This window comes from Cornus florida, unplaced genomic scaffold (genome assembly GCF_030987335.1).
Source record: "Cornus florida cultivar Cherokee Brave unplaced genomic scaffold, ASM3098733v1 CherokeeBrave_3.0.0_Hap2_Chr11, whole genome shotgun sequence".
Classification (NCBI taxonomy): Eukaryota; Viridiplantae; Streptophyta; class Magnoliopsida; order Cornales; family Cornaceae; genus Cornus; species Cornus florida.
This window is the reverse complement of record NW_026775581.1, coordinates 134,376,279-134,388,633: the sequence shown is the minus strand read 5'-3', so window position 1 is coordinate 134,388,633 and position 12,355 is coordinate 134,376,279. Positions and strand designations below refer to the sequence as shown.

The 12,355-nt window shown below is 33.3% G+C and overlaps 1 protein-coding gene and 1 long non-coding RNA gene across 2 annotated transcripts; one reads left to right on the top strand and one right to left on the bottom strand.

Annotated features, from left to right (window-relative positions):
* Nucleotides 1-7,745: 7,745 nt before the first annotated feature.
* LOC132285277 (uncharacterized) lies at nucleotides 7,746-11,891 on the top strand. Its single transcript, XR_009472498.1, has 3 exons — nucleotides 7,746-7,863; nucleotides 11,057-11,541; nucleotides 11,662-11,891. It is a non-coding gene; the product is annotated as an uncharacterized LOC132285277 (long non-coding RNA).
* LOC132285276 (UDP-glycosyltransferase 83A1-like) lies at nucleotides 9,563-11,587 on the bottom strand. The gene is made up of 2 exons (XM_059787444.1): nucleotides 11,089-11,587; nucleotides 9,563-10,470 (listed from the first exon to the last, which is right to left on the bottom strand). Exons 1-2 carry the CDS (start codon nucleotides 11,567-11,569, stop codon nucleotides 9,587-9,589), a joined length of 1,365 nt encoding a protein of 454 aa, XP_059643427.1. The 5' UTR covers nucleotides 11,570-11,587; the 3' UTR covers nucleotides 9,563-9,586.
* Nucleotides 11,892-12,355: the final 464 nt, after the last annotated feature.

The following is a 12,355-nucleotide window of genomic DNA, read 5'->3' as shown; positions in this document are numbered from 1 at the left end:
TCGATCATTTTTTCCTTTTCAGATCTACTAAAGAAATTCAATTTCTTCATTTTGCTACAACAGAAAATAAATGATAATAAATGAGAGAAAATTCTATTTCAAATAATAATAAAAAAACCCTCTACAGTAATGATTTCCTGATTGACTACTAATAAAGGGTTGTGAAATTCAGTCCTCGATCATTTTTTCCTTTTCAGATCTACTAAAGAAATTCAATTTCTTCATTTTGCTACAACAGAAAATTTGAAATTTGAAAGAAAATTTGTACTCATACCCTTTTCTTAATCTTTGATTATTTACATATATATGTATATAAGAAATGAAATACGTACTATTAACAAAATGAAAGTGTAAAATTTGATAATCATGGGACAATCACAGAAGACGACAAAGGGGGAAAGAACAAAAGATGGTGCCCAGTGTTTGGCCCACGCTAGCTCGACTACAGAACAAGTGGGCCCACATGGTTCGGACCAAAAGGGTAAGTAGCCCGTGTTTGATTAGGGTGGTCGCTGGGTGGTGGTGCTCTGCCAACTACAAAAGAGAAGGGAATAAAGCACATTCTTGCACATGGACTCACCCAGCATGAATTAAGGGATTGTTGATGAGCCCAAAAAAGTTGTTATATCAAATCGCTTGCCACTCTATAGCGGTGACTATGGCCCCTTCTCATCATGTCATGTCCCTCAAATCCATCCAAACTCCATTCTTCTTAATTGCCCTAGAGTGGGTGTGGGACCCGAATCATTTTCAATGGAACGTATGGCAGGTTCCGTTCAATTCGGATGCACCTTACAAAAAAATATTAAAATGTTAGATAAATTTTGCAATTATTTTATAAAGTGTATTTCAAACTAACCAAACTGTTCACACAAGGGATTTTTCTTCTTAGAATATGAGAATTATATACACACACATATATATATACACACATATATAGGATTTTACTCCTTTGACAAGTAGTCAAAGGTTAATCTTCTCTTCAAGACTTACTTGATTTAGTTTTTTGAAACATTTTTTATTTTTATTTTTGACAACTAGAAAAAAAAAATCATACTAAATTCTGTGTGGTAAACAATTTTTAAAAAACTCAATTAGAAAAATGTTATTTTTAGAAAACTGCTTTAAAAAAATTGAGTTCTTCATAAATATTTTTAGAAAATTGAATCAAGTATCCCTTAGCGTTCAAGTCTTGGTTTGAGTAATATTATAAGATGTGTGAGAAAAAACAAAATGTGTAGTCAAAGTTTGTTTTAAATTAATTTTTTACTATTCACATTCACATTCACATTCACATTCACATATGTCTAAGTCGAAAATTTTAAACGCAACTCTCTCATATTTAATATATTATTGATAAAATATTATTTATTCCTTAATTTTTTTTTTTTTGATTATAACAATTGAATTATCTTATCATTCACATTTTTTTAAATCTAAAATATTATAAACGTTAAATATAGATACATGCTATCGCATTTAAAGACCATATAACTCGACCAAATTTAGTTTTTTTATTTTTTTTAAACGATATTAGTCCAGTAAATCAATAATAGAATTATTTTTCATACAATTTTTTTCATGATGTTAAAAAAGTTTTTTAAATTATAAAACTCAATGATGATATTTTGTCTCGATGGAATGATAAGATCTTACATGTCTAGTACAATAGTTAATATTTTAATTCAAATATGTCCGCACTTTAAAATGTCCCACTTGGATAAAAGAAAAATTAAAAAAAAAAAAATTAGCGTCAAAATGGATTCTAACCTGAAGGAAAACCTAGACATCATGTTTGGATAGATTGGAAATGTTGGAAAGAGACTTTCTCGAAAAATTGGACTACGGGGATTAATCTCATGAACTTTATACTACATTTAATAATTAAAGAATAATCACGTGCATTAATCACACGTGGAAAACATGCCGGATATAGATATGAAAGGAAATCACACGCAAACATGTGTAACAAATTTAGACAATCATGAATTAAAATATGTTTAGTAAAATGTGTTTTAGAGTGAGGAAGTGTGGGTTTTAGAGAGAGAAAGTGAGGAGAGTGAGAGAGAGGTGGCACAGGATCAGTAGCATGCAGGGAATGTGCTGAACATGCTGTACATTTCATGCTGCTTCACTGTCTCACCCTTTGTCACATGCAATTCTGCTCAAAGCCTACATTTTCATCTCTTTCTTCATTCTGCATGTGCTTCCCATGTGCTTGCCCCTTTGCGCACTGCGCACCCACCCCTAGATACATACATACATACATATAAATACATATATATATATATATATATGTATGTATCTTTCTCTCTCTTCCAATGTGGTCTTTGCTGGACCATACCACATTCACATGCGTCCTTAGCCCAAACACAACTAGGTCTCCACTCCCTTTCAAGCCAATTCCCTTCATTGCCCTTCCAAATTTCCAATTATAATTAACTATATAAAATTCTAGTATTTTTTTAGTTAATGTAAGTTGTCTTACTATTTTTGTGGTTATATTAAAAAAAAAAAAAAAAAAAAAAAACTAATCTACAAATTGTTCCCCTTTTCACCTTCTTTGATTATATATTTTTACTACTATTTTTTATTTTTATTTATTTTTTTGTTTGCCTCATCTCCAGTACTGATCATTATAATTACTATTATTGTTAATTATGGAATGAGACATGCATCCACCACCATGTCTACCCATTAATTCCGATTAAACATTTATAAATAAGAATTGTCATTATTAGTTGTGAAATATGTACTGTATTATTTGTGTAACGAAACATGTATCAACCACCATGTCTCTCCTTTTATATACATTGATGGATGATTTTTTAATTTTTATTTCTATTTTTGTTGATAATATGAGGGTATTTTGGACCAAAAAGGAGAGATTTGAACGTGCCCTAGGTTTGCATGTGCCGTTGCAGATAAGCAGGCTTTCTCTGGCAAGTTTCCTCTCGAAAAATTTGGTAGTAGCTCGCAAGTTGTGCCATGTTCCCGCTATTAACTTTTCAAGTGAAATACGAAAATGCCGTCGTGTTGCACTCAAAATTACACTAGCACCCCCAACTGCATTATAAATATCTCTAAAGGTAGGGCCTATTACAACCCAAAAAAAAAAAAAAAAAAATAATAATAAATAAAAATGAAGACCCAATGTTCAATGGTGGTGACAATGTACAATAATGCTATGAATTGGAGTTTTTGAATTTAGACTTGAAAGATCGAATAGTTGGTTTCAAATATACCATTAATTTTATTTTGTCAGATATTTAATTCATATACACTTATAAATGTTGATTTCAAAAATTATGATTCAAATCATTCACCTACTTTAACAAAAGTTAGAGTACGACTTTTTGTAATGCAAGAAATACATAATAAGTAGGAAAAAGTCAAATTTTATTTTTGTAAAACAGTGTACATTCTAAACTACCCTTAATCAGCTAAAAAGTTCAAAACCTGAACTTCATATAACCATTGAAGTGAAATACTAAATTCTACTATATGCATATAGATCTGAAGATATTATTTTTTTAACATTATAAAATAGTTGTAGTAAGTCACATTTTTATTTATTTTTTCAACCAGAAAGATCTTCAACAAAAACAAAGAGAATGGCAATTTTGTAGTTTCTTAGAGAGTAAGTGGCAATTGTCCAACTCCACATTACTTAAACACCAAAACGCCCCTCCCTCCCCGTTATACCAATCAACACAACCAACGCCCCCGTCGGCCGTGTGTGTGTGTGTGTCTCTCTCTAGATATTTCTCTCTCTAGATTTCTCTTTCTCCATGGGGTCAAGACCGAAGAGAGCCGTGGACAGGTCGGTGAGGAAGACGAGAAGAAGACGATTTTGCAGAGCTGGAGAGAGCTCAAAAACAGCCGTGGATGGCGGAGGTGGTTGGATGTGTTCTTCGGTTTCAGAGAAGTTGGAGGCTCTCAAAAGCCTCATACCTGCTCAAAACGGAGAGAGAAAAGCGGACCAGTTGTTCCAAGAAACTGCGGACTACATTGTTCTTCTCAGATCACAGGTCTTGGTTTTGCAGAGATTAATTAGTTTATATGGATCTAGCGATAACCAAAATCTTAATGCTGCTGTATAGTTATGAAAATCCATCACTTTCTTCTTCTTCTTTTTTTTTTTGGTATGCATGCTTTCCGACTTCATATTATTGTACTTTTTCAGAATTTCCCACATTTTCCTGGCATCCAATCAACCATATATCCCTATTTAATTTGTCTTTGTTTCTGTTTCTAGTAATCACAGTTGGGAATAGCAAAGTATAAATTTTTGCTATTAAAGTTCAATTTATGAATATAGATATATACATATTTATGTATATATATTTTGTTGGGATTAATTCTTACATGTTTAGTATTTATTAGCAAAAATACATGTTAATGAGTAATATATCATCATATCGATCACCATGACATGAATGCACATGAGATGACAGTTTGATTCAGGAAAACCATGCGCAGAGTGTCACTTTAGTGTGAGAGCTGACACTGACAACCATGCTTTTATTTACTTACATGAAAGAAAGCGATCCAGGACATTCACATTTCTCATATATATATATATATATATATATATATATATATATATTTCTCATTATATATATATATGTATATATATTTACACACATGTATCTGAGTGCATCTCAGTGAGGTAGACAGCACCAGTCTGAGTACTTCATGTTATGGCGTGACATGCTGGCTGTGTTATGCTGGCAGTGACAAACAAATGTACGATATGATGTTTTTCTTTATTTTTTATTTTTGAAAAAGAAAAGATTTGTTCTGGTAACTAAATACACGAGTACTCCATCAAATTATCAGAAATTCGGTTCACATCTAAAATACTTATGAAATAAACCTTTTTTAAATTAATCAATTAACTTATATTCACTCGTCTAGACAATATTTTTCATTGTTCACTAATAAATTGACTGGTTAAACTCATGTTTCTGTAATCAATTCCATCCCCCAATTGGATAGGGGTAAACACCTGCGAAAAGATCTATTGAATTTAAGAAAAGTTGGCTTAGATTTATCCATAGTTTGTTTAGTTTATTTCTTATATATGCTGAGCTGAATATTCTATTTCAGTTGGATCTAAAAGTGAATTGAAATCACGAAATAGAATATATATTTTTTATATTTAAATATGTTATGTATATATAATATACTCTCTCCGTTTTAATATAATTGTCCACATCGTAAACTATGATTTACATAATTGGGACGGAAGTAGTATAATGTGTGTAGAGAATTTTTTTTTAATATCCCAAGGGTAGCAGTTATGAAAATTAACCCGATCAATAAAAATTCCTACTTTGTTTTTTTAGTTAAAGGATAAGCTTAAATTCTAACTCTGTACGTTATACATCAATTTGAGCATTTTATTATTACACCCAAGTGAATGGATTTTTAAAATTTTAATATACCGAGTTGAGATGTGGTTTTCAATTGGTTACCAAAATGAGTAGCTAGAGTAAAGTGAAAGAATTATTCTTATATGGAAAATATATATATATATATATATATATAGGCTATATTCGATTGAATGAAATTAAAATTTTAGAATTAGAATAGGTAAAATTAGAACAACAACGTAGAAAATTAAATCAAAATTATTATTATTATTTTTAATTATGTCAATTCTAATTCTAAAACTTCAATTCTATTCAACCGAACAAACCCTCAACAAACTTGGAGAAGCTATTGATGCCTTGTATCTCACCAAGATGACCCCCCTCAATTCCACTGACTCAATACACTCAAATAGTGCACAAGCAACACAATCTTTGTTTTCCTTGCAAATAACTCTACCACGATTATCATTTTTTATATAAATAAATGGGGCGGTCACATGAATATTTTTTTCCATTAATTTGTTTTTTTTTTGAAAAGTTTAATTCTTTTTATCTTATTGGCCATTGAAGGAGATGATCTCCACCATTCAAAATCCACTGATGCACAAAGCACACATAATAAGCTCCAGATTCTATATGAATTTGAAAAGACGGGTATGATTGTGGGTGATCATGATATCAAAAAAAGAGAGGTTATTTTCGGCTAAACAAAGCAGTTACCGCAGCAGGCTATTAATGTCGACATATTATGTGGAGCTGACTAGATATGAAAATAAATGATAGAAAAAGGTAATTGTAAAAGAATTAGAATTCATGCCACCAAGTCTGAGTAATTTGGATTAAGATTTTGTGATAATTGTAGTTTGATATGGTATCAGAATTTTGTGAACTTATGCTTAGGAGATAATTGTAAGATTATTTATTGATTTATTTTATGGACAATGCTTCGATCCTGCCCCCATCAAGATAGATTGTGTCATGCACACTAACGTGTGCCAATAAGAGGTTGACACCTTTTTTAAACTTGAAAAAATACAAAACATTACTCAACTTTAGATGTTATTTTTAATTTACTCATGGAAAATTGTATTTCCTTATCTTTTTCTATTATTTTTAATTTTCTTAAGATAGAAAATTATTCTTAAAAAAATTGAACTAATCATTTCTATTTCTCCATTTTTAAAATCTACCTCAACTGTTTTTTATGCATTCTATATATGAAAGTTATTCATTTTTTCACTCAATTCTACTGTTTCTATCTTATTTTTATTTTCTACATACCTTTTTTTTTTTTTTTTTTCTGTAAATAAGAATGAGAGCAGAAGGAACAAAACAGAAACCATTGTCCTTGTTTTTTAAAGCGAAAAAAACTTAAAATTTGAACAAAATATGTTACTTGATTTAAGCTATTTGAAAGAGAGAAAAATTACATGGCCGGACAAATATAATGTTTTAACATACATGTTCTAAGAAAATGAATCAATCCTTGTGAAATCGAAATCGAAATCGAAATCGAAATGAATCAATGGGAATATTAGGTTTGGAATGATTGGCGGCTAAAGAAAAAGAAAGATACAGATGAATACACAAATGGAAGCAAAGAAAGGAAAAAAATAAACCTGTCGGGTATAACCCACAAAAATGGGTATAACCTATATTTTGTATTTTTTAAAGTTTAAACGAGGTGTCAACCTCTTATTAGAACACGTTAGTATGTAGAACACAATCTGTCCTGATGGGGCAGGACAAACAACTATTTTCCTTATTTTATTATTGAAAAATTCCTTATAATTTCAATGATTATTTGAAAAATAATGCTTGGCTAATTAGTATACATTAATCTAAAAGTTAATCAACTTTTAAATTTGGTAATAGTTTATCACAAGTTTCAATTGGCACTCTAAAGGAATGTGAGATACGCCCGGCATATTTTTGATAGCAAATTATATGGGATGCTTTAAGAAATTCGATACCATTATCATCCCAAAAAATACAAGCTTGAAGTATATGTGTGAGTGGAGGACGCATGCATATCGAAAGCCTAATGAATCTAATGATTAAACTTCTAAGAAGGTTAAAAAAAAAAAAAATCACAAACCGAAATCACTTCTTAATAATCGGTCAAAATAATTCAAACAAAAAAGTCGGGCTTATTTGATTGTCTTGGGATTAGGCCCAATATTGACTTAGGTTTTGTGTGTTTGGGATTAGGCCCAATATTGGCTCTGGTATTGTTTCGTGAGTGAGCGACCGGCGGCGAGGGTACCGTTATTGATCCGACCCGAACCCATTAGGCAGGATAGGTTGTCAGGTAAATTTAATTACTTTCTAAATCCAATCAAGGACAGTCCCGCCAAGAAAATCGCCTGGAACTTTTAGAAGTCGAACCTATTAATTTAGGGCTCCGATCGACCGCTCTGCTTCCGATCTTCGTCAATATGGGTAGCAGATGACATTCGTATCCGAGAAATACCGAATACATTCGGTAAGTGCTTCTTCGATCTTTATAGTAATTTCGATTAATTGATCGATTTTTATACGTTTTAATAATATAAGAGTTTAATAATACGATCGATAAGTGATTAAGTTCCATAAACTGCTTCAAGAATTCTAAGTATATCTCTAATAAGATTGTAAATTGTGAGATTATATATTTTTATGACGGACTTCCATGTATACCTTGCTTTTCTTTCTGCCATATGAGTGATCATTATGCTGTGACATTGTAAGTATCGGTATGAGTTCTATTTTTATTGCAACAGTCTTACCTCTGGTATTGTTAACTAGTGTTGATCCTAGTATTGATGTCCTAGCCAAAAGATCATCATCATCCTCGTTTTAATCCCATATGAATGGGTCGGCTACACAAATTATCTTCCTCCATTTTTTTTTTTTCTTTCTATTACACATATTTAACTTTTTAAAATAATTTCTAATAGCTTCATATTCGTTACTGGCGCATCTGTAGGTCTTCGTTGTATGTGTCCATACAGTAAAGTTTTCCGTTATGTGCATTTGATTGCTAAAAAATATGCTAGGATGGCTTATTTCAACTTTCACCGTCTTCTAAAGCAGCTTAGTTTTCCATCACGGCTTCAATGAAGCATGTCAAATTCTTCATTGAACTCTCCCCTTTAGTATTGCTTTTTCTTTCCACTTCCTTGAGTTCTAATGGTTTCTCACAGCTTCTTATCCCTTAGTAGTTCTTTTGCCTTGTTTTTACTTTTGCCAGTTGAGATGTTCCCTTCATTCAGTTCATTGTTTAGGATTAAAGGTATCAACCTTCCAAACATCTGAATGTAACTCTAATTGAGGAAACAGATGAAGGGTACATGCCCCATTGCTTAAACCTTCCATAGTTGACTTCCAACCTCAGTGAGTTATGAAACAGGTAATAGATGGGTGGGCCAACACTTCTTATTGAGGTGCCCAACCCACCACCGCTCCCGGCCAACTAACTTAAAAACCATTTGGGTAGTTGTTTGACATCCTTAGGCCTGAGTCCCTGCTCATGAAATGGATGATGGTTGAAGATCATGAAGCCGCGCCGTGGGGAATAAAAGAGTTTAGTTTACATTGAGAGTAAAGGTAGGAGAAGGGCAATATCAAATTTTACATGGATTAATATAATAGGTAAATACATGATAGTGTGCAGTTTAACCTAAGTTATAACCCTAGATAGAGTTAAATAGCGTTAAAGGAGTCAGGTATTCCACCCCAACTAGTTAAAACAAGGTATTATTGAGTTGAGCTGAGTATGAGTGCATGATAATTTGCCATCGATATATAAGGTGAAAATGGTTTTTAGTAACGACTTATCACCATTTCATCATAGTATTTGTCAGCTCGGACTGGTAAACAACCAAGCACCATTGCACTATGAAGAAATTTGACATTAAGAAAGCAATGCTGCTGCGTGGTGCTCCTTAAAACAGCTGGAACATTTTAATCAATAACGGTCATTATAATACCTGAGGTTTCTTCTGCATCCAAAATTTAAATTGAGCCATACTTTGGATGAGATATTAGGTAATTCTAACTCTGTAAATAGTTTTATGCTTTACATTCTTTATAGCAGACAAGGTTTTCACATATATGTCCTCTTTTTGCAAATCGATCTCCTCTTCCTTTTAATTCTTTCATGCCAGAATGCAAAATGAAACAAATGAGAAATCAAATCAAGCCTGTTCACAGCATGAACAACTTGTCTATGCCTTCATCCATTCAAAGAAATTGTTTAAATTCTTGGGAGAGCAGCCACCTTCTTTGACACTATCAATAGCCTTCTCTTTAAGTTCCAAGGACCTTGTTTTGAATTTCTTGTTTCCGAGAAGTTGATCCACCTTTTCCTTAATCTCCTCTTTTGTGATGATCCCACTTTGATCTCGGTTAAAACTCAATCCAACCATCCAAACATCACAAATGTAGGTCTGGTTAAGAAACTGGTCAGCAAAGTAGGGCCAGCACAAGAAGGGAATTCCATTGCTTACACCTTCCATAGTAGAATTCCAACCACAATGGCTTAAGAAGCAAGCGATGGAAGGATGATTCAAGACCCTCTGCTGAGGTGCCCAACCGACCATTCGGCCACGAGTGGCTACTCTATCTTTAAATCCTTCTGGATAAGCATCATTTGTCTTGTCAGTTAAATCTGGCCGCACGACCCATAGAAATGGCCTATTAGTGAGTTCAAGCCCCAGAGCCAGTTCTTGGAACTGGCTCTGGTCAAAGACCGTGAAGCTCCCAAATGCAACATAGATGACCGAGTTGGCTGGCTGTTTATCAAGCCATTTCAGGCAGGTTGAGTCTTCTGGCCAAAAGTTACCTGCTGACTTTCTAAGGTTGTTGCTTGATAAAAGTGGGCCTATAGGTAAGAACTTCGGAAATAAGGTAAATGCTGCAGGCTCCAGCTCAAAAGTTGAGTTACAAATCAGCCAGTTTGCCCTCTCTGCAACTTCGATAGTTTTTTTCATAAGTTCAAAAACAATTTTCTGAGCAGTGAAGTCACCAATACAGGCCCATACGAAGTTTTCTGTGCTCATGGCTGGCATGGTTGTTGACAAGTTAATTATCTGGTTCTTTGTTGGAGTCCCTGCAATGAAAATTCCATTATAAATAAAAAAACTCTTTGGTTAGAATGTTCTTTGATACTTTTTACCTAAAGAGTGCGACAAGGAGGAATACTAGATTATTGAAAGATGCAAGGTAAGAGGTGATTCCTTCCTGTAGGTTGTTCAATAGCAATAACCAAATTGATAAACTTTAGCCATTTGGTTTGATGTTTTGTGTAAAATTTCTAATTTTTAGATTCATATTTCATACCGTGCAAGGCTGTCCAGTTTGTGTCACACCTTATTTTTACCACTATAGATGCATCGCAATCAAGCCTTCAGATTTACTGTTATTATTGTTGTTGTTTTCTATGATTATTATAATCATTATAGTTGTTGTTATTACTATTACTATTACTATTATTATTTAAATATAACAATATCTTTAAGTATTAATTCATAGTTGTTACTGAATTACTGCTGTTTTTCTCCGTTCAAATCCTTGAAATTTTCACCTTATTCATTGTATTTTTTCAACATATTTCCCTAATCCCTAAGCATATAATAATTCTTAACTTTTATCAGTTGGCAAAATTTTGTCTGTTTTATATTGTCATGCTGTAGCAGAAAATTCAGAAGTTAGTTGCACAAAGTCTCACCATCATTATCTACGATTCCGTCGTTAATCAGCTTCGGAATCCTGAATATCAAAGCCAGCAGTGCCGCTGCTGCAGGCCAGAAGACTGCTCCCTTGATTCCCATCTTCTCCGCAACTTCGAGGGCCCATCCCATACTCTCATCTGAAATAATGCAAGTGATCTTATCATTATCTGATCCATTAATATTTTCTATGAGCTCCTCCAGCTTTCCAGGCATGACCTGGAAGATTGCTTCTGATAGCTTCCCCAGGTCATTCCTATCCTCCGATAGTTCTATCCCGTCTGGGATTGAAACAAGATGTATCTGATCTCCTATGTTATTCTTCTCTGACAATGCATTCATGACCCTCTTGTGATTAAACTCAGTGTTTACAAATGTGACTCTGAAACCGTGTTTGACTAAGCACTGTGCAAGCTCCATCAGGGGAATCACATGGCCTTGTGCTGGATAAGGTATAGCTAGAACATGTGGGTTGCCCATCTTTGTTCTTTTGTGTAATCTCTGCAGATTTTGCTAGTATTGGAAGTACTTTTTGAAGTTAGAACTTAATGTACATAATATTTCTTTTATAGGTAGCCTGCAGGCGTGACGGAGGAGCCTATGTTTACAGTATTGTCCATTTGCTTTAGTGAGTTTCAGTTGGGGAATATTCTCTTCTTTGTCACATTGCCATATCTAATATCAGCTTGTCCTTCGTTGTTAGATTTGCTGTTATTATTTGGTAACTTTGGTTTATTCCCCTGTCTTTATACTGATTCCTTCGGTGGTATCTTCATTTTAGTCGACTTCTATTGTTTTGTCATGTTTTCTCTCGTCTAATTGTATGTCTATCTTGGTTTCATTTTCCCTTTGCATGTATGCTACTTTCCTTTTCCAATAAGTAGATTATTAGATGGAATCTCTCCATGGCCAGCTTCAGGAAGAATTGGATCCACTGTAATTGGATGCATACTTTTTCTCAAACATCTTCAAAAGGATTCCCACAATCGGAAGAATTTGTTTAGTTTTTAATTGGTTGGAAGTGTTCAATCATTTCTCTAAGCTAACTTCCCCTTACCCATTGTTGTCCTGCCTATGTGGGTGCTGGGAGAGGTGCACTGACACAGACCTAACCTTCTACATTAATTTTCATAAAGAGGCTGATGTTTGACTCAATTCATATTGGCAGTTCAAGGTTGCTTTTTTATTGATTTATTTTTACCCTGCAATGGCCCCTAGGATAAAATTAAAAGACGTTGTTACTTGTTCTGAATTGGTTGGAATTTA

Excerpts from the sequence above, each read along its gene's own strand:
- LOC132285276 (XM_059787444.1), bottom strand. The coding sequence starts at position 11,569 with ATGGGCAACCCACATGTTCTAGCTATACCTTATCCAGCACAAGGCCAT. Across the intron at positions 10,471-11,088 it reads CGGAATCGTAGATAATGATG|GGACTCCAACAAAGAACCAG; the intron begins GTGAGACTTTGT and ends TTTTCATTGCAG.